Here is a 25,444-nt window from a genome sequence, read left to right on the forward strand (position 1 = left end):
CAAAGATTAAAAGCAATGTGTGAGACCACATGGCTTCTTACTAACAAAGCATTTACTTTAGAAAGAAGGAAAGTACATGAAACTTAGGCAGTATGTCAAGTTGGTAATAGATATAAGCGAGTTTTAGATGGATACAGATCATGAGCAGAAGGAGCACTTACTGCTCCTGTAACAAGTTTTGTTTTACGCATACAGACATTTTTATTTTGTAAAAAAAAAAATGGCACATTTGTATCTGTTGTTGCTGTTTCTAAATCTGTAGACTGAGCATGCAGTGTTTAAATTTCCATCTCCAAGTGTTTACACTCCACTCAAGTTTTGTACAGTTATGATAAAATGATGTCAAAATGGCAAGCCTGTAAGCACATTTGGTTTGATTCATATCTGTTTCTGTCACTGGACAGTTTGCCTGCCTTCAGACTTCATGCAACGCACCGTCAGAAGAACAAAAGGCACAGGTCTGATTCCTTTACCTTAATGCCTGTAGCTTTTTTCTCTCTCACTATGGATGCAACTGTGTGAACCACGTCAGTGTTGGTTAATGAGGGATAGAGAAAATCACACTGTTAAGAGCTGTTGAGTTGCCAGTGGTCATATTTGTAGCAACTCCTGCTTAATGACTCTTTTTGTCCCCTGCAAACATGCATCTAGAGGGCGCCTGCCTTAAAGCTCTGTATGTGTGCAACTCTGGTCCAAATGTTTATTCTTGTAAATGATTTTTTAAAACACAGTGGGGAAAAAATGCGCAATTTTAAGAAAAAAAGATATACAAAAACTATGTTTACCAGATCTTCTCTTTATTTTCTGGCTGGACTCAAAAGCATGCATATGATGTTTTCCTCTTCTGTGATGTCATTAAAGTTAAAAAAAAAAAAATGAGGCACAACAGATTGATTTAACAGAACATATTCATGCTGCACGTTTAATACCAGACTAAAGGACACCTACTTGATGTTTTTTGTCCTTTTTGTAATTAACTGTTACTCTATCAGGCATGAATGTTTTCTTTTTTGGGAATGCATTACTGAAATATGAGCCTCTGAACTTAATAAATTTCAGTATGACTCTTGTTTGGATGAATATGCTTCACTTTATATTTTATATAACCAGGAAATTTGTAGACACAAAAAAATCAGCTACCTTTTTTACAAGACAGTTAATATCATAGTATAGGTATTATGTTTACATTAAGAATTGGCGCACTAAAACTATACTGGATTTTCTGACAGTGGCCGGTAGCACTCTCTAAAACATTAATTGAATCCACGGCCACTGTGGCAGGTAAGTGAAAAAGTTCATTTCCAACCCTGTCACACAGCCTATGGTCTGCTGTGTGCAGGACGACCAACTGTTTCATTAACACGACCAAACCACATGGTGGCACTGTTGAGACAAGCGCAAACCTAGACCAATCGTGAAAGCGGTATGACTGACGTCACGTGAAGTAGCCAATGGACGAGGAGTTGTGCGGATTGCGGTTTCCTCTGCTTCAGTTTGAATTTTTCAACGAGACAACCCAAACAGTGAGTGAGAGATAAAGGAGCATCGCGCCCAAAGTAAGTGATACTTTATCACGTCCGTCATATGACTTTAATATTAGCTCTAAGTAAACAATAACAAGTTTCTGAACGCATATTTATTTTTCTTTTCCAGTTGATAATCTTGGTTAATTACGACTAATAGCAATAGATGCGTTAAAATCCAAATTACGTTTGCGACAACCATGTTCAACACAGTCAGGTTATCGTTATACTGAAAGGAAACTAGTGACTTGCATGGCGTACAAGTGTCATTCATAACATGTTTCATGTTAGAATTTTTAATATCTTAGTTGTGGGTTTAAGAGCTAAGTTGCTGAATAAAACATGTTGAACCGTGTTTGAATCATGGACGTTAGTTTACGTTAGGTTAGCTACGTAGCTTCTCTAGCATGGTTTGCTAACTTCGCTGTGCTCGTTTTGTTTTAAAAACATGCAAATAGCTCCGAATATACTGTATGTTACTGTCTCTACAAAATAAAATGGGTGATGCTTGGCTTTACTAGAAGACCGAAAACACTAATATTATTATTGTTTTGGTTGGTAGCTGTTTAGGATAACGTAGAAACTAACGCCTCTTTGTGGGATTATTGCTTACTAGAACAGTGGTATTCAACCCTTGTCAACCAAAAAGCCGTTTTGTTGAAGAATACCTTTGAAAGAATCACCATCAAACCTATTTTGTATCCACATTGTCAACTGTGTCAGATGATGATTTTGTTCATTGAATTTTTAAAAATGCCGTATTCTCAGTTCATTTTTATTCTTCTTATTTGTTAAAATACAAGCAAATCTATATGCAATAATAAGAAAATGTATTTAAAAAATTCGTTTGTTATGGTTAATAATATTAAAGGTTGAGTTAGAAAGTCAAAGATTAGATTATTCAGATGAGTGAAACATTAAAACATGATTGAAATAATGCATTATGTGACTAAATATCAGTACTGAATACCATTAGATAACTGAAAACCTGACATTTATCTTGCTTTGATAAAATAAAAATGAAATAAATTTTAGTGTGTCTGACAGAATTGACAAAAATCAGGATATGATAGGGTAAAAGTCATTTTGCAAAAAAAAAAAACTTGAATTAAATATCTGATCCTATGTACAACTTCTAGTCTAGACCTAAACCTACACGAATATCCACTTCAGAGCCCTGAAATTAAGTACAGTGTCAAGTTTGAAACATGTTTTGTCCCTTTTCTCAAGAATCTGTAAATTTTTTCCATGTTCTTTCTTGCACACATCCAATTGAAACATACAGACAAATAATAAAGGTTGACAAATTCGACATTTCAAGCCTCCTGTGTACATGTGGAAAGATTGATTGATGTGATTTGCAATGGATCATTTCTGAGGCCAAAATGTCCCTTTTTTACGGTCTTCTGGAGAATTATTCTTCCAAGATTTAAAAGAGCCACACGTTGTCATAAAAGAGAGACACGTGTGGCTCATGAGCCACACATTGAATGCCACTGGATCAGAAGCTTAAATTAAACTTTAGCTTTATCTCACCTGTGTTTCTAAGAAAGAACTGTTTTCATTTCATAGCTGTATGTAATATTTCTGTGTATTTGATAAGTTGGCATCTCTTCTGTCAGGTTATAAACCATGAGCTGGGCGGTGGAGGAGTGGAAGGATGGACTTCCAGGGAAAGCCCTGCAGAAGATCCAGGAGATGGAGGTCCAGCTGGACAAACTGAAGAAGGAGAGGTCTCAGAAACAGTTTCAGCTGGACTCTCTAGAAGCAGCCCTGCAAAAACAGAAACAAAAGGTCTGCGTCAAAATAACAAAGTTGCATGTAACTCTTTTGAGAAAAACACAAAGATCATAAAAATTTGTATAAGATAGAAATACAACTGTTAACGTTATGTTTCCTTATCTGTAGTCTGACAATGAACGCACCGAAACCTCTGCCTTGAAAAGAGAGAACCAGTCTTTAGTGGAGTCATGTGACGCTCTGGAGAAAGCCCGTCAAAAGGCATGCCATGACCTCGGAGTCAAAGAGCAGCAGGTTAGTTTATCATCTTGATCATTTTTATGAATGAAACTTTTACATCCAGGACACAATCATAACATCCAAATACTAACAAAGGAATATGAAACCATGATTACACTTTGAGGGAGATTTGCCTTCTTTGGTTACTTTCTCAACCTAGGTCAGCTACCTAGAGGGTCAACTAAACTCCTGCAGGAAGACTATTGAACGACTAGAGCAGGAGCTGAAAAAGTGAGTTCATTGTCTATTGATAAGCACATTCATATGAGTGGAGGCTGGGGTGTTAATATCATCTTAATTGTTATTTCACCTGTTCAGGTACAAAAATGAACTGGATCGTTCTCAGCCTGCAGGCTCTTCCTCCTTGTCGTCATCCTCTTCTGAGCTTCAACCCTACACCACCCCACAGAAAAGTTTTCCTACTCCAGCTCCTGTTCCTGCCTACAAACAGGGTATTCAGAGTATTTTTTTATCCTAAGTGTTTTGTGCTGCTTTATCTGTCAATTATGCCAGAGCTTTTATGTTTGGTTTTCCTCTGCTTTTTTAGATTTGCAGCTTTTCTGCCTGTTTGACTTTGAATTTTGCCTCTCCTCTGCTTGCAACATTTCAAGGGAGTTTGCAATATGTATCAGACTGACTGTGGGTGCTTGTGTAAGTTCACCCAAACATGGTTTCTCTGTCCATAGACAACAGACTAGAGGAGCTTCAGGAGAAATACAGCCAGGAGGTTGAAGAAAGAAAAATACTAGAAACTGAGCTCAAAGTTCTGCAAGTCAAGGTGAGGCTATTTTTATTTATTGGCTTTTTCTTTGTCATTGATTGCAACTTAACTTATTCTTTTCTTTTTTCTTCTAGCTGTTGAATCAGACATCAGCCAGTGTTAGCCATAAGGACATTGCTGCCCGCCAAGCTGGCTCTTCTATATTCCCATGGCAACAACAGGATCAGGCACATGGCCGCCCAACTCTGGATTCCATGGAAACACCTCTAAAGAGGCGGGGGACCTCCCTTTGGGATGCCCATGAGGAGACACCCATTAAGCCCAGCCAGCGGATGAGCTCTTCAGTAGTTATGCACAGTCCCAGTGGATCATCCCATCAGGCAGAGCAGCTGAAGACCATTAACCAAGGTTAGCAATTTATCATTTATTTACACTGTGTTATACAAGGGAGCTTTTTATTTTTCACACTGATTTTCTCTTTTAAAAAATAGGCTGCCCTCATATTAGACACATTGATTATGTTCAGCAGCAGAGCTTTAGTTTATACTGTGTCCACACCAGAGTTACGGAGCCGTGTGACCGAGCTGGAGAGGAATCTGTCCACGCAGGAAAAGGAAATTCGTAACCAAGCTTCCAAGCTGCAGGAACTACAAACACAACTGAATCAGGCCCGCAAGGAGCTGGGTGAACGGGACAGGGACCTGGCTAAGACCAACCATGAGCTCAGTCAAGCTACAGACAGACACCAACAGGCTGTTTCCAAGGTGGGTGTTCACTGGTAGTTTGAGACTGGATTAAAACGTAATAGATCTGCCTGTATCTTTTGATGCTTGATAGCTTAAAAATCATAAGTTTGAAAAAGAAAGAAGTCTTGTCGATTACTGACAAAGATCATGCATGTTGTTCCCAGTGTTCGTCTATTGAGCAGAAGCTCAAACAAGTCACAGAGGAGATGAACTGTCAGAGACATAACGCTGAGAGTTGCAGACGAGCTCTGGAGCAGAAACTCAAGGACCAGGAGAGAGACAGTCAAAAGGTCTGATGAGCTGGATTGTGTCTTATATAGCCATTCATATTCTTATTTTATCAGGTATTATAAATTAAATTGAATATTGTGTATAGGAGCTTGCCCAGCTGCAGAGTTCCCATCATGCTTTGGACCAGCAGCTGAACCAGACCAGAACCAAGCTGACACAAGAGCTGCAACAGTCCAAAAAAGAACACAACGTGCTGCAGGCAGACCTGGAGAAGGTGAGTCTGTAACAAGACAGTCACACTCTTTTTCTCCTCTTTGCTTTACTGTCATGTTTTTATATAATCCTTCACTGTTAACTCTATGACTTGCTGAACTTAGGGGAAAGTAGTAGGGATTGTCTTTGTGTTTTAAGGTGTTTCTGTTGAGCACTGCCTTTATGCTGCTGTTTCTGCCAAAGATTGTGATTTTTTTTATAAAGTAAGGCATAGATGTGGCAAATGTCCCCGTCTGAGGGCACCATTTAATGGGAAAAAAAGATTGGCACAACCCCGGTCATGCTCTGGTGTTCCTTGCATATTCCCAGGGACATGGGAAAAAAATGTATTGAAAAATAACAATATCCAAAAACCTTTAGGGTGAAGGAAGGTGTGGATATGGGGAGTAAGCATGACAGGGCAGGTAGTAGGGTTGTAGGAAGCCCCTGGTTGTGCTGTACTAAGGGCCCAAAAACCACTAGTGGCCTCTAGGCATATTATCAGGGGTGTAAAGGCCTGGACGAAAGAGATGCTAGCAAGCTTAACCTTAGCTTCCAAGCGTCATGTGTGTGTCAGTATTTATTGAGATTGACCCCCCCCCCCACACACACACACACACCCCCACACACACACACACACACACACACACACCACCACCACACCCCACACCACACCACACCACTACCACCTCCAACTCTGGGTTGTGGCACATTGGGCCCTATGATGAATCTTTTGTGCCCTGCATACCTTAAACTCAGGCACGTGCCTAAATAAACCACTAGATATGGAATGCTACTTGATGCCATTTACCTTTTTTTCTGGTGCAGTGTCACTGCTTCCATGTTACATGTATGGAGTGCAAACTGCCAGCAAAAAGAGAAACAACAACTGCTATCTTTTAAGTCTTATATGACTAATAATTGAGCGTTATAACTTAAAGCTAACTTCAGCTTTTGGCATTACCCCAATCTGTGTAAGTTAAGGACATTTGTGCATCAGATCAAAAATACCAGTCTGCCTTTTTTTCTCTTAACTCCTCTTTCTTCCTGTGCCTCCCCAGATGAGCTTCCAGAAGAGTCAGATGGAGAGGACCATGGAGGAGCAGAAACAAAAACTACTGAGATCAGAACAGAGCCTCCAGGCCAGCCAGACCAAAGAGCAGGACCTCCGCAAGAAAATGGAGGTGGGTTGATTTTAATGGAATATCAGCATATTTAATCAAACAAAACAAATGTAACAAATGTTGTTTTTATTATTGCTGTATTGGAAACATTTCTTCAATCTCTCTACTAACTTTCCAAGAAATCCTTTCCTCTACATGGTCTCCATCTCCTTCCTGAAATCAACTACATCCTCCCCTTATGTCTATGTCTTCATCCATTTAGGAGTTGCAGAAAGAGAAGAACAGTTTGACTGTACAATTGGACCAGAGCAGCAGGCGTCTCAGTCAGCTGGAGGATGAGAAGAAGAGCACAGACCAGAGCCTCAAACGCACACAGGGGTTACTGGATGACCTCAAAGGTAAGTTCTTGGTTGGAATACCAATGATAGAGGGCAGCAAGGTGGCATCTGAAGTTATCCTTTTTCTTTTTTTTTCTAACTATTTTGTCCCTTTCTCCTCAGCAAAATCAGAAGGACAGGCCGAGGAGCTGAAGAGACTTCATTCTAAACTGGAGCAGCAGACTCAGGCATCAGCGAGGGAACTGGAAAACCTGAAGAAGACACTCTCTGATGCAGAAACCAAAAATGATAGGTAAAAAATAATAGTTGATTCTGAAGAATGTTCAGTCACACCATGTGAAAGTAGGGAGTAACCAATATATGCCATATTAATGCCACTGTATTGTAGTATTGTGGTACTGTAATTTTTTTTTCGCCATAGATCTCAGTGTGAACTACAGAAACAGAAACAGGAGACAGAGAGGCTGACCAACAGGTTGACTGTTCTTGAAAAGGAAACTCAAGATCTCAGATCTAACCTCACTGCAAGTCAGAGCGAGTGCAAGGACCTGAAACAAGAACATCAGTCTCTGCTGGAGTGGAAGAAAGAAAAAGAGACATTGATTAATGATACTGAGGCTGTGCAGAAAGAGCTCACTGACAAAATTGAAAACTTGGAGAATAGTCTCAAATCACTGAATGAGGCTAATGATGAAATGAAGGTACGGTTGAAGTTGTTTGAATTTTTACCTGCTATTGATTGAATTTCATGTTCTCATTTGGTGGTGCTTCACATTTTATACACTTCTTCATACCTTTGTAGAAGCAGGTCACGAGTGTAGAGGGAGACAAGGCCCGTCTGTCAACTCACATTGACTCTCTGAAAGGAGAACTCCTCAACAAGTCCACAGAGCTGGAGGAGAGGGAGCATCAGTACCAGGAGCTTCAGTCTAAACTCTCTGAGGCTGGACAGAAACACGCCAAAGAGCTGGCAAATGTCACTGTGCAGGTGACTCAACTTGAAGCTCAGGTGATTCATGTGTTCTTTTGTCAGTCATTTGTATGGTCACTTGAGGTTCGGTAGGGTTAAATTATTTGTTTTTTACATTTTCCCACATTCTTTCTCAATTTCTAAATTTTGAATGTGAAGATTTTGCATTAACCAGTCACTGTATCGTTTAAGGAGAAAGGTAATGGCTATACACAGCTTGACTTGACTCTGTTTTGGCACCTGGCACTAAGTTTTCCAATACAAAGCATACTTTAATAGTACCTCCTAGTTGTAAGTGAGGTTGTCATAGCGCGGCTATGTGAATCTATTGTCATGTCAAACTCAAAAACAATTGAGGACATTGAGGCAGAGTGTTGCTCGTTCTTGGTCTGCGGTCACAGCAAGGAGGCAAGTTTGGTTCCAGAGATGGTTGTCATAGCGCGTAATTAAAATACTATTGAAAAGCACTCAAGAGTTTGGGAAGTTCTAAAGTTGTACAAAGCCAAAGACCAGAGATGTTTGATTTCAGTGTCAGACTTCTCATTTGTGACGCTCCTAGAAATCACACTTTCAGTGGTTGATGGAGTCTTCTTGTCACATTTTCGTGCAAAAGCTAACTTGTTCTAGCTATGAGCATTAAGGAAAATTAAAAGTGTCAAAAATGAGCAAACTAAAAAATGGTAAGTCATGATGAGCCAAGCCAACACTGTACAATGGAAAAGCACAATTTGAGTTGCACTGCGTATTCATGCAGATATGGTCAAAGTAACAGCAATAGGAAAACATTAAAAGAAAATCTGACAGAACCTAAAGTAACTTGACTTTTAGTCTCTTTTTTTTTTTTTTTTTTTTTTTTTTACCCGATGCTGCCTCCATTGTCTGACCAGGTAAAAGATCTGGAGTCACGTTTGCAGAGGGAAATGACTCGAGCAGAGCAGGCTGAGCAGGCAAACAAAGAGCTGCAGGATGAGCTCCAGGCAGCCTGCGACCTGGCTCGCTCCAAAGACCAGCTGTTGGAGCTGGGCCAAGCAGAGATCAGCCAGCTGAGAGAAAGCCTTACTCAGACCACTGCACAGCAGGAGGAGCAAAATGCCAGGTGAGATTTTAATTGTTATCAAGGTTTTTTTTTTTTTTCTTTTTTTTTTTTTTCATTATTTTATTTTTTGGTAGTTTCTTCATCATAGCCTTGTGATAAAGCCCAATTTTGTTTTAGTTTTCCCTTAGAGGCTGATTCCAATGCCATACTGCTGTGAACTAGAAATCATTTTTTTAAATTGGGGTTGAACAACCACCAGAACAATATTGATTATTTCTGTGTTCTATGTTTATATCATTGCCACTGGATAAATATCAGACAAAGATAAAAATGTGTTTGATTACATTTTCCACGGCCAATATTCAGAGTGAAGGCTGTGGTTAGAGCTGTTGCCTTACAGAAAGATTTCCTGGTTTAAACCCCAGTCTCTGTGGCTTTTGTATGTTCTTCCTTTGCATGTGTGAGTTCTCTCCAGGTCTTCAGGCTTCCTCCCACAGTAGAAAGGCATGCTCTTTAGGCTGATTGGTAATGCTAACTTGCCCATGAGTGTGCCTGGTTGTTTTTCTATATGTTAGCCCTCTGACTGACTGGCATCCAGTACAGGGATTACCCTGACTCTCATCAAATGACAGCTGGTATTGGCTCCAACTTATGGCATTACGTAATTCCAGACTTGCAGGAACTTTTTGTGCAATATTCCAGCAAATGCCTTGAAATTTGGGCACTGAGCTAATGTATTTAGCAAAGTAAAATTCTTGTGTCTTTGCTGTCTTATCTCTCCCAGAATGGCAGAGGAGAAGGCAGCCCTGCTGAAGCAGTGTGAGGAAAGTGTTTCAGCAAAGATGGAAGAGGCAGAGCAGCTCAGGCTGAAGTTGGAAGAGGCTCAGCAAGAGCTGCAGCTGACCAAAAATCAGGTATGTTTACCTGGACTGCAACAAAAGGATTTTCAACAATTGAAGATTACTTATCCTTAAAATTAAGTTAAACAAGTTTTATGTTTTTATATTTCATTTGTTGATATTTTGGTTGTTTTAATCTACTCTGGAGACGTTTGAACAAAATTAACCATTAAATGAGCCAAAAAGCCAACATGTAGACTCCCTTATGTTTCAGGTCAGTTCTTTGGACCAGTTCTTGAAGGTTCAGGAGCAGCTGGGAGCTGAGCTGCAGAAACAGATAAACACACTGTCTGAAAATGTAGAGGGACATAAGAAGATGAACGAGAAGAAATCAGAAGAGCTCATAGAGTTAGAGGAGGAGCTGAGGGAGCAGAAAAGCCAAACTGAGGAGAAAGACAAGCAGCTGAGAGAGACTGAAGCTCAGGTTCTGTCTCTGGAAGAACTAAAGGCTGAGCTGGAAAAATCAGCTCAGGAGACAAAGAAAGAGGCTGAGGTAAAATAGTACATTTCTAATAGTTTTCGGTATTATTGTACACATTTACTTACATGAATTTTCACGCTGTATTTCCTCTTAATAATAAACTGCAACCTGTCACTTTTAAAGAACACCCAGCAGAGTCTGACCGAAAAGATCAACAACCTTCAGGAGAAGATTTTGTCCTTAGAAGAAGAGTTATCTGTAAGCAAAACTACAGCAGAGAAGCTTCCAGTCTTACAGAATGAACTGGATGTAATCAAGGAATCCTATGATGACCTTAAGAAGCAACTAGAAGCTCTTGAGAAGAGTCACTCTGCCACTGTTGAAACCAAGTCCAACCTGGAGAACACCCTGACAGAGAGAAATGATCATATCCTGAGTTTGGAGACAGAAGTCAAAGATCTTGTAGAGAAGATGAGCAAGGAGTCAGAAAACTATGCCTTGGAGATTGAAAATTCCCTCAACAAAGAGAAATGCCTGAAAGAGAAGCTTGAAGCAGCTAAGAAATCAGCAACAGCAGCTAAAGCAGAATCAAATTCTCGTCGAGATGAGATCAGGAACATGAGGACGACTCTGTCTGCTGCTTCAAGTGGTTTAGAAGAGAGAGACAACACAATTAAAAGTCTGAAGGAGAAGCTGAATAAAGCAGAGGCAGAACAGGTCAAAACCTCAGAGCAGCTGAAGGAGAAGGTGGTGGCCATGAACAAAATAAAGGTTAGTTAGAAATACTGATGCTTGGTTTTGTTTTGGCTTTACATGCACATTGACTTTTAACTTCTGGTTAAACTCTTATTTGGCTCTGTGTCACAGAACTTAAACATTTAAACTGCAATGAATAATGTTTTGATATTTAAGGGTTGTTATGATACATGAATTTAAACTTCTTTTTGATAAAAGTATTTAAAAAAACAATGAAGACACCTACTTTGATACAGAAGTATAAAATATACCAGTTTAAGACAGCCAATATTGATATTTTTTATCGCTGTCAGTTATCAAGTACTTGCAGGCATCTTTGCACACCATCAAAATTTTTAAAACATCGGCAGTGTTTCAACAACAAAATGTTGGTGCTGTTTTTTTGCGATTTATAAAAGGCTGAACGATTTGGGAAAATAATCTAATTGCAATTTTTCCCCTAATATTGCGATTGCAATTTAATATATGATTATTTTTAGGTTCCTTATCTTATATATTTTTCAACAAACACAAGCATAAATCATTCTATATAATAACCAACATAATAATAGAAAAAAATATCTAGTTGAGATTTTGGCTGATATACCAAATTTGATATAGATTGCTATGCTGAAGGGATAATACTTTTTTAAATGTTATTCTCATTTTGATTAAGAAAATCATTTACATGAACAGGAAATGTAGGATTTTAGTAGACTATTCTGAAAAAAAAGACACTTGTATGTATGCACGACTTGTAGAGCATGAAATCTCCACTGCAAAAAAAATGTATCAAATTGGTATTTTGAAAAATTTCAGGATAAAAAAATATTGCATTGTTTGCAATTTGAAAATTGTAGCAGGCCATATTGCAAATTAATCTAATCAGTTTCATTCCACTTATTTGCAAGATGTAGACTGAGTTTTAGTACTTTTAGATACTTTTAATCCTAAAAATGAAAGAATGCATTGTTTTAAAATGTGGCATTGATAAAGTATCAAGTTGAAGATTTTAAATATGACTTTTCAAATTAAGGTACAACTGGAGATGCTACAGATGGATCTGGAGGACAATGAGACCGTCATGAACTCCTACGATGGTCAAGTGGAGGAGCTTAAGGGAACCGTCATGTCACTGGAGGCTCAGCTGGCTCAAAACCAGATCCAGATGTCTGACTTGGAGGCAAAACTCAAGGACAGCAAAGCACAGGTAGAGAAACTGACACTCAAAAAATAAAATTGTGCCTTGTGTGTTTTTTAAGATTTCTTTTCATCTTTCTTTTGACCTATATATTCTAATCATTCTAAAATCCCTCGATTATTCATTCAGACAGTCATCATTTTGCTTTGTAGAGGAAAAGCCCACAGATACAGTATATTATCTCAATGATATTTTTACAGGTTTCTGTTTTGGAAACTCGGTTAGAGGAGGTCCAATCTCAGAACTCCGTGCTGGAGAGTCAGTACGTCACAGCGAGGGAGGAGCTCATGGAGAGGAGCTATGAAATAACTCGTCTGGAGGAGGATGCTGTCAGAAGAGACCAGCTCGAGGAGAGCATTGCCGCTCTCGAAGCTAAACTCTGTCAGGCCAATGAGGAAAATGAAAAAACAGAGACAGCTCTCAGGCAGATCATTGATGAAAAAGACAGCAGTCTTAACCAGTTACTACAGGAGAAAAACAATCTGGAGACTTCTCTGAAACAGGTAACAGATGATAAAGAGCAAGTAGAGGCTGAAATTATTAGAGTAAGTGCAGAGAAGAAACAGCTAGAGGGCAGCGTGGATAAGCTAACTGAGCAGAAGCAACAACTGCAAACAAAGATAAATGAGTTAAATGAAGAGAAACAAGTGGCTGAATCCACTGTTAAACAGATTATTGAGGAAAAGACACAGCTAGATGTTACCTTTAATTCAATAAATGAGGAAAAAACCCAACTTGAGGCAAAGCTGAGTGAGCTAATGGTTGAGAGAAATAACATGAGGAGAACTCTAGATGAAAAACTTGAGCTGGAGGTGAACTTCAATCAGTCGATTGAGGAGAACACCAGACTGCAAACCAGCCTGAATCAAGTCTCAGAAGAGAAGTTGCAGTTACAAGAGAGCATCAAGTCTTTTGAAAATGAGGTGGCTTCTCTGAGGGAGGAGAATGAGGGTATTCAACAGTCCCTCCTGGCCTCACAGCAGGAGCACCACACTCTGCAGGAGCAGCTAGAGATGAGAGCCAAGAGGATTGAAGACGAGAACAAGGAGAGGTACTGTCCTTTTGCTTTCTTAGTCATGTTTTTATGCTCTTAATATCACCTGGTTGTTATGATAACATGACCCTTGTTTCCTAACTTATAACAGGAGTAAACACTCTGAGGCAGAGATGGCAGAGCTACATCAGAAGTTGGGGTCCTTACAGAAGGACCTGGAGGCGTCAAAGCAGAACTACAACTCACTGCTGGAGCATGTGGACCAACAAAACATCCTCATATTGCAGCTTTCAGAAACACAGGAATCACAGAACGCTGGAGAAAAAATCAGCATCATGGAGTCTGATGAGAAACAAACTGATGGTGAGTGTTAACCATTGCCAAGCTGTACTGTGAGACAGACAGATTATCTTTGTTACCACAGGACACTGGAGTTATTTGACATTCACATTGACTCTTCTATACCTGTTTCCTCAGGAGAAGCAGAGGCAGATGATGCAGAGCCACATGATACAAGTGTCAGTACAGAGGCTTGCCACTCTACATTGCCCAAAGTGGATGACCTCTCCAACAAACCTGAAGACATTTCCAGGTACATAGATAAACATTTAAATACCTTTATTGTGACTTTTTGTGTTTTATTACATGACAACCCAATGTTTCCTTCCCCAGTGCTTGTAATGAGACAGAGCTGGTCTTGGAGGAGGACATTGCTGACAAAGAGATGACAACGGAACAGTGTGATGAAGATCAGGCAGCTCCTGGAGTCGATGAAGAAAAAATGAAGAGTGGCGTGGAGCAGCAGGAGGCCATACACCAGGTATTAAACAATCAACTAGTCTCATTGTGCAGTTGTTGCTTTGACTTTGTGCTGAAAATATTTATTTATCACTATTTGTTCATTTGGGAGTGTCAGCTGATATTTCACAGCACCTAGCAGTTGAAGCCATTTTTGTAGGGATGTACAATATTGGTACTGGCAGATATTGGCTTAAAAAGTTCATCATCTGTATCAGCAGATATGAAAATTTCCTCTGCTATTTTGGCTAGAAAAAAAATTGTCTGTAAAAGCTGTTAATAATTGGCCATATGAACAAATAAGTTAGCAAAGTTTTAGGCTGGACCAACAGACCTGCATCAGGGGAAGTCTTTGTTTATTTATCATTCTTTCTAATATTTGTTTTAAGGACTGAAATTTGTTAATTTGTTCATACTAGGACTTTGAATTTTGTGTTTTTAGGACTAAAGTTTTAGATCTGCACTACATTTAAATATCGATTGATAAAAAAATGTCACTGAAGTCCAAATTCTGTGGCTGGTTCAAGTGAGTTTTATTCATTGTACAGTAGAGAGAGGAATCTCACAGTGTGGCTGTGAATGTTCGTTGACTACACAGGTTTGAGATTAGGTTTTTAAGCGGTCTTGTATCAATCTCCTTTGATCAACAACTTGATCAAAGGAGATTGACAAGACAACATTCAGTCATGTACAGCACAGGATGCACTCAGTAGGAAGATGCACAATAACACCAACATTCCCAGCTCTTTATTGGGTTGGTGAGGTGGCTGGGAGCCAAAACTAACAAAGCGGTGTAAAGACTGATCAGAGGAAAGTCATCTGACTAAGAAAATGTAGTTTCTTATTAAATCACTTGTGACATAGTGGTTCATTGAGTGAGATGTAGAATTTACATCGCACCACATTGGATATCGGCAAGAATCAAATATCAAGCATCCCCGCGTTTTTGTTTTGCGTTTGGTTGTAGCCGGTAACCATGTTTTTTTTATGATACAATGCCATTAATTTAAATGATCAACAGCATTTAAAGTATCAAAGTTTTATAAAAGAAAACTAAAGTCATTTTCATCCAAAAACTGAATAAAAGAGAAAGTACGGCTGAAATGTTACCAAGATATTTGTAAAATTTTGACAATGTGCAGGAGTTTGCCTGCTTTTTTGTAATTATGAATAAGACATTGCTCAATGTTGGCTGTGTAGGACTTTTTATTGCTAACGGTACTTGCACAGGTTTAAAGTCTTTTGATTTTCACAAGAAATACACTGAGATAAAAAAATCTGATACTGTGACAGCGCTGGTTTCAGATCACATTATTACTGACTGAGAACTGCAGGAATGTTATGTCATGTTTTATTTCTCTGATTTCTGCAGGTTCCTGAAGATGGCAGTAGTCCTGAGGAGGCCCTTGAAATTAAAACTGAAGTCTGTGAGCTTTCTCCACCATCTCTTTCCCTCAGCGAGAACAGGCAGTCAGAAACCACTGGTAAGTAATCCAGGGGATGTTATGATTTCCCCTCAATCAAGCACAGTGTATGTTTGCAGCACAGTGTTATTGCACAGTGATTATTCTGACACTCTGTCATTCTTGAGCATTAATCAGAGGGAGAGTCTGCTGTAATTAGGGGTTTGTCATAGCATTCTGATTAACATGATGGATTGTGTCCATAAATTTAGTCAATGTTTTTTCTCTAATTTGTATTCAATCGACAGAGTCTTCCCTGAAACAAGATGACTTGGACTACTTCAAAGATGCACTGGCAAAGCGGGAATATGAACTTGAATCCTTGCACTCTGAGTTTGACCAGCTGAAATCTGACCTTGAGATGAGAATGGAGTTCAACTCTGAACTCAAAGTCCAAGCTCAAAACTTGGAGCAGAGACTGCATGCAGCAGAGGAGGAGGCCCACAGTGCAGGATGTAAGCTGAAAATCACACTGGAGGAGCAGAAAGGCGTGGCTGACCAGGTGGGGGACAGAATGACAAATGCCACTTCAATAGTGAAACTGTGAAACACTAGTTTTACTGATATGGGAAATCTCTACATTTCTAGTTGGCCCAGCTGTCTGAGGAGAGAGAAACTTTAACTTTGCAGTTGCAGACTGCTAAGTGTCAGCTGGCTGATGCGATGGAGATGTTGGAGGGACTTGAGATGGCGAAAGGTAAATATTTTACTGCACAGAAGTTCACACAGAAACTGGGTGGCTACTTAATTATCAGTCTGGCTCAAATATCTATACTTTGTTTTGTTCAAATTATACTGATATTTCCCCTGCTTTGAAGGTGGTTGGGATGAGAAATTCCTCCAGCAGGGGAGTGAGCTGAAAAGAGTCCGCTCAGAGAAAGCTAACTTGGAGCAGCACATCCTGGGCATGGAGTCTGAGCTAGAGACCCTGCAGGAGGAGAGGACCAAACTGAAGAGTGAGATGGACACCCAGAAGAAGACATCCTCCAGCATGGAGCAGCAGGTGGAGACACTTAGGACAGAGGTAAGCACTTCATCAGAAGGCTGTAGACACGCAGTAATAGAAAAATGTCTAAACATGAAGTTGTTGTCCTTCTAAAGGGATATAAGAAATTAACCATGTTGGTTGCCAGTAACTTTATTTATTTATTTATTTTTTTGGTTATGGTATTATAACAGGTATCTATATTGTTTATGTTTTGTAGCATAATATCCATGTTTAAATTCTGGCATTGTGACAACCCTTTATCTATATGGCTTAGCTATTTATCTCATTTTTTTTTTTTTTTTTGTCCAGACGACCCAGCTGAGGTCTGAACTGGTGTCCTGCTCTGAGGAGAGGGATGACCTGGTCCAGTCATTGGACCACTGGAGAGAGAAAGCTCAAAGTCTGGAGAAGACTAACGGTGACACAAGACACCTTGTCTCAATGCTGGAGGATGACATCAGAGCAGGAAGGAAGGAGTGTGAAGCTCTGCAAATCAGCATGGAGAAAATTAAGACAGAAAAGGAACAGGCATGTGCAGAAAATATGAACTTTAAATCCATGTTTAAGACCTGCCTCTTTGTGTGGGTCTTTAATATAAGTCAAGCTTAACAGGTTGGCATTTTTCAAGGTCTTTTTTTTGTATTTTGTCTTTATTTGTAAAGATATATTTTTGGGCCTTTTATGCCTTTATTGACAGAGAATGACGGTTGGGGGAAGGTGCATGCAGGAAAGAAGCCACAGTTGTGTACGGTGGGCGTGACCTAACCAGTAGACCATCTATGCCCCAATTTAAAAAAAAAAAAAAATAATAATTAATTAATTAAATTTTTTTGTATAGCTAATGTTACCCACATTTGTTGTTTTATTTGGATTGTAGCCGGTACTGCTCTTTGGTCAATTGATGTTGTTTAAATTAGCTATATGAATACATTTTGACTTCACTTGATCAAATATGAAAGGTAGGAGGCAGTTTGAGAAAAGAGCACATCTGTCAAAAGCACGTGTGACTCCTACATCTGTGCAAACTTAATCGCACCACTTCATACTGAGAGGTCAATAGATGAAAGAAGTGCACACATTTTTTCTGATGTGATTTATACTGACATCCTATTCACCAAAGGTTGAACTCACATAAGTTAGACCCTCATCTTTTTCTTTCTTTACAGCTCTTAGTGCAGATAAAGGCGTTGGAGCAGGCAATTTCCCATCAGAGCGGAGAAAGAGAGGAGCTCATAGGACAGCTTGACAGAATCAAAGAAGACAACACCTCAGCCAATCTAAACACAGAATCCATGGTGGGCAAGATACAGGTAAAGATGTATTTTCTGAGAAGCCCTTTCATCACTCGTATCCCTCACAGCACAATTTTTTATGCTGTTTTCCTGTCAGGCCAGGGAGAAATGTGGGAGCAGAAAATGCTAGGGAGCTAGCAGAAACAAATCTGGGTGAAAACTTTGGCTGTTTACATTCAAAAAATGAAACTCACCCAGAAAAATTCAGGAAAGAAGCGAATAAGGCCAGGGAAGTTATTTCTTTCCCCAGGCTTGCTTTATATTTTGTCAGTGAACAGGGTCTGCTGGGACTTTAAACATTTTAAAATTTGGTAAATTGTTGGGAAAATTAGGGGTTTTAAAAAGTCTTAAATGCAAGACCACAAGCTCTTACATTTTTCAGCTTTTTCTCAAAAGACGTAGGATAGTTATTCTGTTTCTGTTTTTTCATATTTAGTTAAAGCACAAATCAGATTAGGATGAAACTCTTTCAGCTCTGATGTCAGTTTGTACACTTGTGTATGTTCTGGCCTCTTGAGCTATCATCCTTGAAGCTCCACTGTGTCCTTGGTATGCATGTTAACTTTGTGACCAAGTGATATGTAAGTGTTAGGTAAATGCAAGGTTTCTGAAAAGTAGTTGGGAGGAGAAGGTGTTCGAGCTGAGGCAGTCCAAATTTTACAAGATTTTCCAGATGATAAGCAGCTTTGCAGTGAAGCTTTAGCCTAGTGTAAAACTAGCACAAGGTCTGTTCATTTTTGCACTGCTAGATTCTCAAAGAAAGCTTTATTTTCATACTACAATAACAAACACAATCTGCTATTTCTTGACCGTTGTCACATTTTTATTTTACAATCTGCACGAAACTTGCACATAACTGTGTCACTAATGTGACTGGTTACAAATTGAAGATGCAAGGGTGTCTTAGAATATACTGAGTGTCTTAAACAAAACCTTAAAGACTAAAAGTATGACATTTGAGGTCATGTTTTCTGAACATACCCTGGTGAAACACTTGAGGGTGTTGTGATTGAAAGAACAGTGAGCATGCATCTTTTGTAGAGGGCACTGGTCTTGCATGGTTTGGATGAACTTGACTCAGGTCATGTATCAAAAGCAAGATGTATTTATATACTTTGAATAATGTTTTCAACAGTGGTTTTCTTCTTTTATTCTTTCACCATTCTTGAGACTGCATAGCTTTTAAGATTCTGATCCCCTCTCTTTTCTCTTCAGGCTTTAGAGGGAGAAGTGGGTCGTCTCTCCCAGTCTTTGGAGTCGTCTCTTCTAGAAAAGGGGGAGATCGCCTCTCGTCTAAACTCCACACAGGATGAAGTCCGACAGATGAGAACAGGGATTGAAAAGCTCCAAGTTCGCATCGAGTCAGATGAGAGGAAGAAAAAGAAGATGGGAGAGCTGCTCAAAGGTGACTTTTATAATCTTTAAACTATGTCAATTCTTGTTTGTAGGTCTGTGGCAAACATTATGTGACTCTTGAACCTCTCCAGCTGCACAGATGAAGTCTGACTCACTGCAGGATCGCATCGATAGTCTGCACCGAGAGAAAGAAGATGTAGAGCAAAGTCTGGAGGATGCTGTGCTTCAGGTATTCTGGTGTAGGCATGGACACATAAATATGTTTTAGTCCTGATAACATATACACAAGAAAGAATGTTTGATTAAAGGTCCCCATTCCTCTCTTAAAGAAAACATGATATTTCTTACACAGGCTGAAACTGCTAAAGCTGAGCTGGAGGAGGAGAGGACAAAGGTGCAGAATATTAATCATTTTTCCATCTTCCATTCTTTGCTATATCTCTGATCTCTGAAGTTTGTATTTAAGTAGTGCTTTCCTTGAAATGTGTTGATTTAGTTGATTCTCTCCTTGCCCCCCTTTTCTCTTTCTCCCTTCTCTGCTTCCATCTGTTTTTAACCTTTATCCATTTCCTCACCCTCAGGTGGAGGAAGAGAAGAGAGACCTCAGCAAGAAACTCCTGGAGCTTTCTGCCACTTTGGACAACCTGAGATCTGAGAAAGAACGAATGGAGAAGGAGCTGGAAACAAAAAACAAAGAGATAGAAGAGCTGAAGGCTGCTAAGGAGGAGCTGGAGAGAGGTATAGAGAAGGCAGAGGTAGACCGTAAAGAGGAGGAAGAAAGGCAGAAAAACAGGGTGGAAGAACTGGAGAAAGGGATGAGAGAGGAGGCAGAGAGATTGACGAGACAACTGGAAGACCTCGAGGCACAGCTGGAGGCCTCCAGGCAGAGAGAGATCTCACTAGAGCAAAACAAAGAGGAAATAGAGGGACAAAATGAGAGGATGGACTCCAAGATAATAGAGTTAGAGGAGCAGATAAATCTTCTGGAGATGTCTCGAGAGGAGTGGGGGAGACAAAAAGAGTGGATGGAGTCCGAGTGGGAGAAAGAGAAATACATCTTGAAATGCAATTATGAGGGTGTGGAGGAAAAAAATCAAGAGTTTAAAGCAGCCATGAAAGCAATGGAGCAGGAGATAGAAGCGTTGGAGAAGGAGAGGGAGAGGGAAGCTCATAATAAAGCCACCTCTGAAAAGTCCATCTCAGCTCTTACTGAGGAGAAAGAGAAGTTGGAAGAAGAAAACGGTCATCTTGCTAAAGAAATAGTGGAACTACGCTCTTCCTTTTCTTCAGTGGAACAAAAGATCGAAAGCCTGCAGTCTGCTCTCCGATTGGCAGAAGAAAAGGATGGACTGGAGCAAGAGAAAAGGATGCTAGCTGAGGAGAAGGAGAGGCTTCAGTCTGACCTCTCTTCAGTAGAAAAGGAAAAGGCAAACTTAGAACAAAGTCTCTGTTCATTACAGCAAGAGAAGGAAACACTAAAAGAGGAGAAACATAAACTAGAGGCTGAAAAACAAGAATTGCAGACTTCTCTTTCTTCTGTTGAAGCAGAAAAACAGCAGCTGTCTTTTTCTCTATATTCACTGGAACAAGAGAAGCAAAGAGCTGAGGAAGGGAAGAAGAAACTCTCAGAGGAACAGAAGAGTCTTCAGTCAGCTGTTGTGTCTTTGGAGAAGGAGCTTGAGAAACACAAGTTAACTGTGGCACAGCTCAACGAGCAGGTACACAAACAGATCTAAACGGGTTTAAAAATGATAGAAATAATGCAGAAGGCCTGAGCAGACATGCATCCATTTGTTTTTTTACTCACTTCACCTTAGAGAAGTAACTGCGAATAAAAATGTATTTAATTCATTATAGACATTGTAATTAATTAATTGTATATGCCAATACTGTGAGAAGGATTGCATTACTCTAGAATTTAATAGTTTTAAAACAGAACATTTTGTAGTTGGCATCAAAACCTTCAATTTGCTTTTGAAACAAAAGATTGTCCATTTGCTAGTCAATCTAGGATGGTGTTAATCTGTAGAAAATGGGTTTTATTCATATTTTTATGAAAGTTAAGAGCATAGAGAATTGACTTCATCTCACCATCTTCTTTCCACAGACATCAGAGTTAACGTCTCGTGTTGCTCATCTGACCAAAGAGAGAGACTCTGCTATGGGCAAGATGAATCTCTGGATGAAGACCTGCAAACAGCTGGAGAAGGAGAAGGAAGTGATGTTAAACAGCTCAGGTGTGAAAAACTTTAAATACAAAGTTGATTTTAAGGAAATGTGATGAGGAAGTTGTCTGATGAGACTACAAATCTTAACATGGACAGATTTGAATTTATGTTTACATACATTCAAATAAGGTTTAACTCACTCTACCCTAGACAAAGACTGTACTATGAAAATTATGTTATTGTGATTTTATTCTATCATTTTATTTTCTTTGATTTGACAAAGGAGGCTATGATAACATCAATGTTAGTCCTTGTCTGCAGTTACCATTTTCTCTAAATAACTCCAAATATCCAGCATAATATATTTTAAATTTTTGTTGAGTGCACACATAAACCATTTTCACTCATGCACTTGAGTATGAATGTGAGTTTGCATCTCTAATGGAGGCAGTTGGTTCCAAAGAGAAGCACATTTTTACTGAAGCTAAAACTTTGTCAGATAGTTTAACTTCTGGAAGAGAAAGTACCTCACAAGAATCTTTACAACCTTTTATCACATCATATGGCATGACCTGCTTTGTGCTCTGAAAATGAGATCTAATCTCTTTAGAGTGAAGCTGAACAGTTTTGTTTACTGTCTTTGTTCCAGCTAACAGTAAGAGCAGCGAGGAGGTGAGGACTGAGATCAACCAGCTGAAGATGGAGGCAAAAGAGAAGGAAAAAGAGTTGGAGGAGTTGAAGATGGCCCTGCAGCAGAAGAAGGAAGAGGCAGAAGAAAACCAGAAGGAGCTAGATGAACTTAAGGCCGCTCTCGAGGGGAAAAAGAAGGAATTAGAGGAGAAAAATGGTGAGCTGGAGGAGATGAAGAGCGAGCTGGATGAACTAAACATACAGATGGAGGAGAAGAGCAGGGAGGCAGATGAGAGTATGGAAAAATACTGCAACCTGATGATTAAAGTCCACAAACTGGAAGAGACCAACAGTGCACTGAGCATACGGCTGGAGCAGCTCACTGTGAGTAAAGATGCTAGTGAAGCTAACAGCACTAAAAGCACTCAACCCCGGCGCTCAGGGAGGAAGTCTACGTCTAAACATGAGAAAGAAAAACTAGATAACACTGAAAACACAGCGCCTTCAACTCCTCAGAGGTCTCCTCAGGGCACGAGTAAACGCAGCCACCATGATGTCAGCGATAAAGAGACTGCACAGGAGGCTTTGCACAACCTGACCAAAAAGATCAAAGCTAACGCAGTGACCACACCCAAACCCCAGACCGAGCATGAGGATGAGGAGTTCAGACCAGAGGGACTGCCTGAGCTGGTGCAGAGAGGTATGTGCTCCTATAGTCTGTTTCTGGTGTAATGTGTAGTCAGGGGTTAGGGTTAGGGTTAACCCTAACCCTAGTCTGGACTCATGTTAATGTGATGAACTTGTAAATGAAATAATTCAGCCTCCACCTTTTTTATTTTAAGCAGCAGTCACAATTCAAGCATACAGGCATGTTTGAAAGGACCCCTATAATGGTTAAATCACTGAGTGGAATAAATTTGCAGAACAAAACACAACATTTCCCTTTTTGGAGTTTTTAACCTTGAAGTCTTCATTCGTGCTGCCCCAGGTTTTGCTGATATTCCTCTGGGAGAGGCGAGTCCTTTCATTGTGAGGAGAACAACAGTGAGGCGCTGCAGTCCTCGACTGGCTGCCAAACAGACTGTTCCTATGTCAGCATCAGACGGACAGGTGAGAAGCCACAACCTACCTCACATATAGGCAGAAACACAAATGTAAGAAACATTTTCATGTTATCGCCCCTCATGCCCCTTCTAGGCAGTGGATTCCACACAGCCTTTCTCAGAAATATTAATTGAACAGTTAAGTGTTTTTCAACAACGGGATCTGATTTCAAGCATGGTTAAAGATGTCAACATAAGCTGCCAGTGATGTGTGTATTTCTGACTGTTAAACTGAAATATAGTTCATGATGTAATCGTAAAAAATATGAGTAAATTCTTACTGTTGCGTTGGCATTCATTTTTACTTATCACATGCAATTCAGGACTTATTCTAATCAAATATGTAGAAATAAGTGTTTTCTCTGAACTTGTCACGTAAAATGTGGCTTACATTAAGTATCAGATGTTTTATTTGACTTGAAATTAGAAAAATGCTCCTGATAAAGTTTGACTTCTTGTAGTGAACAAAAGCCTTGGAAGATGTGAAAATTAAATGTGGCATTTCTGCTTTTCCTGATATTAGAATAATGCTCAAAGTAATATCTCAATCGCTCCCTTGTGGCTATATGGGTGATCTCAATACCAAAGGTATAAGTAATCTCAATGCTAAAGGCAGAAAATTGCATACTTTCAAAAAAATATAGATATCTTGACAATGATTTTAGAACAAAATGTTTATATCAGTTTCTGTGAAAGTCCAGCCCTCAAAGTGCCTGTCATGTAAAAAAAGCTGTCCCTTCTACAAATATAGTTGATGATCCTTTTTTTAGAAGATCTAAAGCTTTCAGGTCAGGGGGAGTGGAAAGAAAAGAATGTCTTCTGAGTTGTTTGTTACACCTAAAGATTTCTAGAAAATTTCAGGACAGCCTGCCCCTGATATCTTCCTGAGTTGCTTTTCACATGTCCCTCAAAATGTGAGGGCAGAAGCTTCAAAAATCCAAGATGTTATACAAAACAAGCAAGCCTATGATATTTTTTTGCTTTGATATCAGTACTACATGATGGACATATTTAAATTATCCAAAAAAAAAAAAAAGATTTTGATCAGCAGAAAACCATAAAAAGCTTGCACCAGTGGCTCACTGGTGATGTGATATGACACCCTTCCATTGCAGTGAATTCCCTGAAATACTTCCTGCTGTATTCAACTCAGCTTACTAAGGTCCTGGCAGGATAAAGTCAGAGTGAAATACTCCACTGTTCACATCTACACATGTAGCTCATCCGGGTAATTTCAAAAAACGTTAATGTTTTGTGATTGTATTAAAATGGCCACAGTCAGCTGTGCGTTTTCAATAAACTGGTGCTCCAAACCACACCGTATTTTCTCATTCCAAAATTGCTTACAGCATAATTTGGCTTGTTCAGTGCGCTCCCTCTTCATCTTGTCCTTTGTCCTGCTCTTTCTCTGCAGGTTTTGGCACCCATATCCTTCCAGAGTCCCTCTGCAGACGGCTCAAACAGGAAGCGACTTTCCCCAGGTGGAGAGGAGAAACTTTCACATCGTTCACTGACGACTGAGCAGAAACATCAATCACAACAAGGAGACAACTGTCACGTTCAGTAGATCCACGTTCAAAAACATGCTTACACTTTTGCACTTGTGATTTATTTGTAGCGACATACACATGCACACGCATAAAACATGAACACTCTACTATAAAAAACATCTAACCTTGATGTAAAGACACATTTATTTTAAAAATGACAGCAAGACTAAAACTGTTTCATAGGTAGAATGCACCTTTTTCTTTCCTTCTTTGTGCTTTGATCTTATTTCCTGTTAAGTCTTTTTTTTACCAGAACACGCATAAAGTGACTCTTTACAGTAAATCCTGTAGCTTAAAGTCATGAACAAAAGAAATCACTTGTCTGCTTAAGGTGATGAGGTAGGGGACGAGCTAACCATGAGAAAATGTAGACCTTCTTGGTCACTTTACTATTTAGATAATTATCAACATCAGCATTATTTTGTGATGCTTTTGAATGTAAATCCGCTGTGCAAATGTTGTTCCTCTGGTTCCACTTTATTTTCCACTGTTTCCTGTTTCCTGAATTTTGTACATAGATGATTTATACCGATCCTCTTCTCTGTTAGTCTAAGTATCATATCATCTGATTGCTAATGGCAGCTAAGACTCTCTGATAATCTCTCTTCCAACTTTCTGTTACTTTTTTATTATTTCTTGATTTTTTTGCCATTTCAAGAAAAGATGCATGTTTTTCCTTTCTTTCCAATTTTTTTTAGCAGATGCTGACAGCAGGTCTGTGGTTTGTTTGTTTTTTACGTAGCCGCGGCTCTGTCTTTGTCATTGTAATTATTTTCTATGGTCAAATGGTTCTTATTTTTTTTTTATTTTTTTTTTTTTTACTAAACAGTTTACTCTATGATCTGGGTGTTGCCTTTGTTTCTTTATCTCATGCACATGGATTAAA

General features: G+C 39.4%; 1 protein-coding gene across 1 annotated transcript; it reads left to right on the forward strand.

Annotated features, from left to right (window-relative positions):
- The first annotated feature begins 1,509 nt into the window (after positions 1-1,509).
- Positions 1,510-25,337, forward strand: cenpf (centromere protein F). The gene is made up of 38 exons (XM_041791802.1): positions 1,510-1,556; positions 3,146-3,317; positions 3,432-3,557; positions 3,703-3,773; positions 3,861-3,994; positions 4,229-4,320; positions 4,398-4,671; positions 4,825-5,027; positions 5,174-5,299; positions 5,386-5,514; positions 6,554-6,676; positions 6,879-7,014; positions 7,117-7,246; positions 7,376-7,655; positions 7,757-7,963; positions 8,812-9,020; positions 9,745-9,874; positions 10,074-10,352; positions 10,464-11,051; positions 12,052-12,225; positions 12,417-13,267; positions 13,362-13,573; positions 13,688-13,802; positions 13,883-14,030; positions 15,381-15,492; positions 15,720-15,973; positions 16,060-16,168; positions 16,290-16,495; positions 16,769-16,987; positions 17,626-17,769; positions 18,967-19,156; positions 19,239-19,336; positions 19,460-19,501; positions 19,689-20,825; positions 21,215-21,344; positions 21,925-22,605; positions 22,894-23,015; positions 24,423-25,337. Exons 2-38 carry the CDS (start codon positions 3,156-3,158, stop codon positions 24,573-24,575), a joined length of 8,496 nt encoding a protein of 2,831 aa, XP_041647736.1. The 5' UTR covers positions 1,510-1,556; positions 3,146-3,155; the 3' UTR covers positions 24,576-25,337.
- The last annotated feature ends 107 nt before the right edge of the window (positions 25,338-25,444 follow it).

Source organism: Cheilinus undulatus, linkage group 1 (assembly GCF_018320785.1).
Source record: "Cheilinus undulatus linkage group 1, ASM1832078v1, whole genome shotgun sequence".
Lineage (NCBI taxonomy): Eukaryota > Metazoa > Chordata > Actinopteri > Labriformes > Labridae > Cheilinus > Cheilinus undulatus.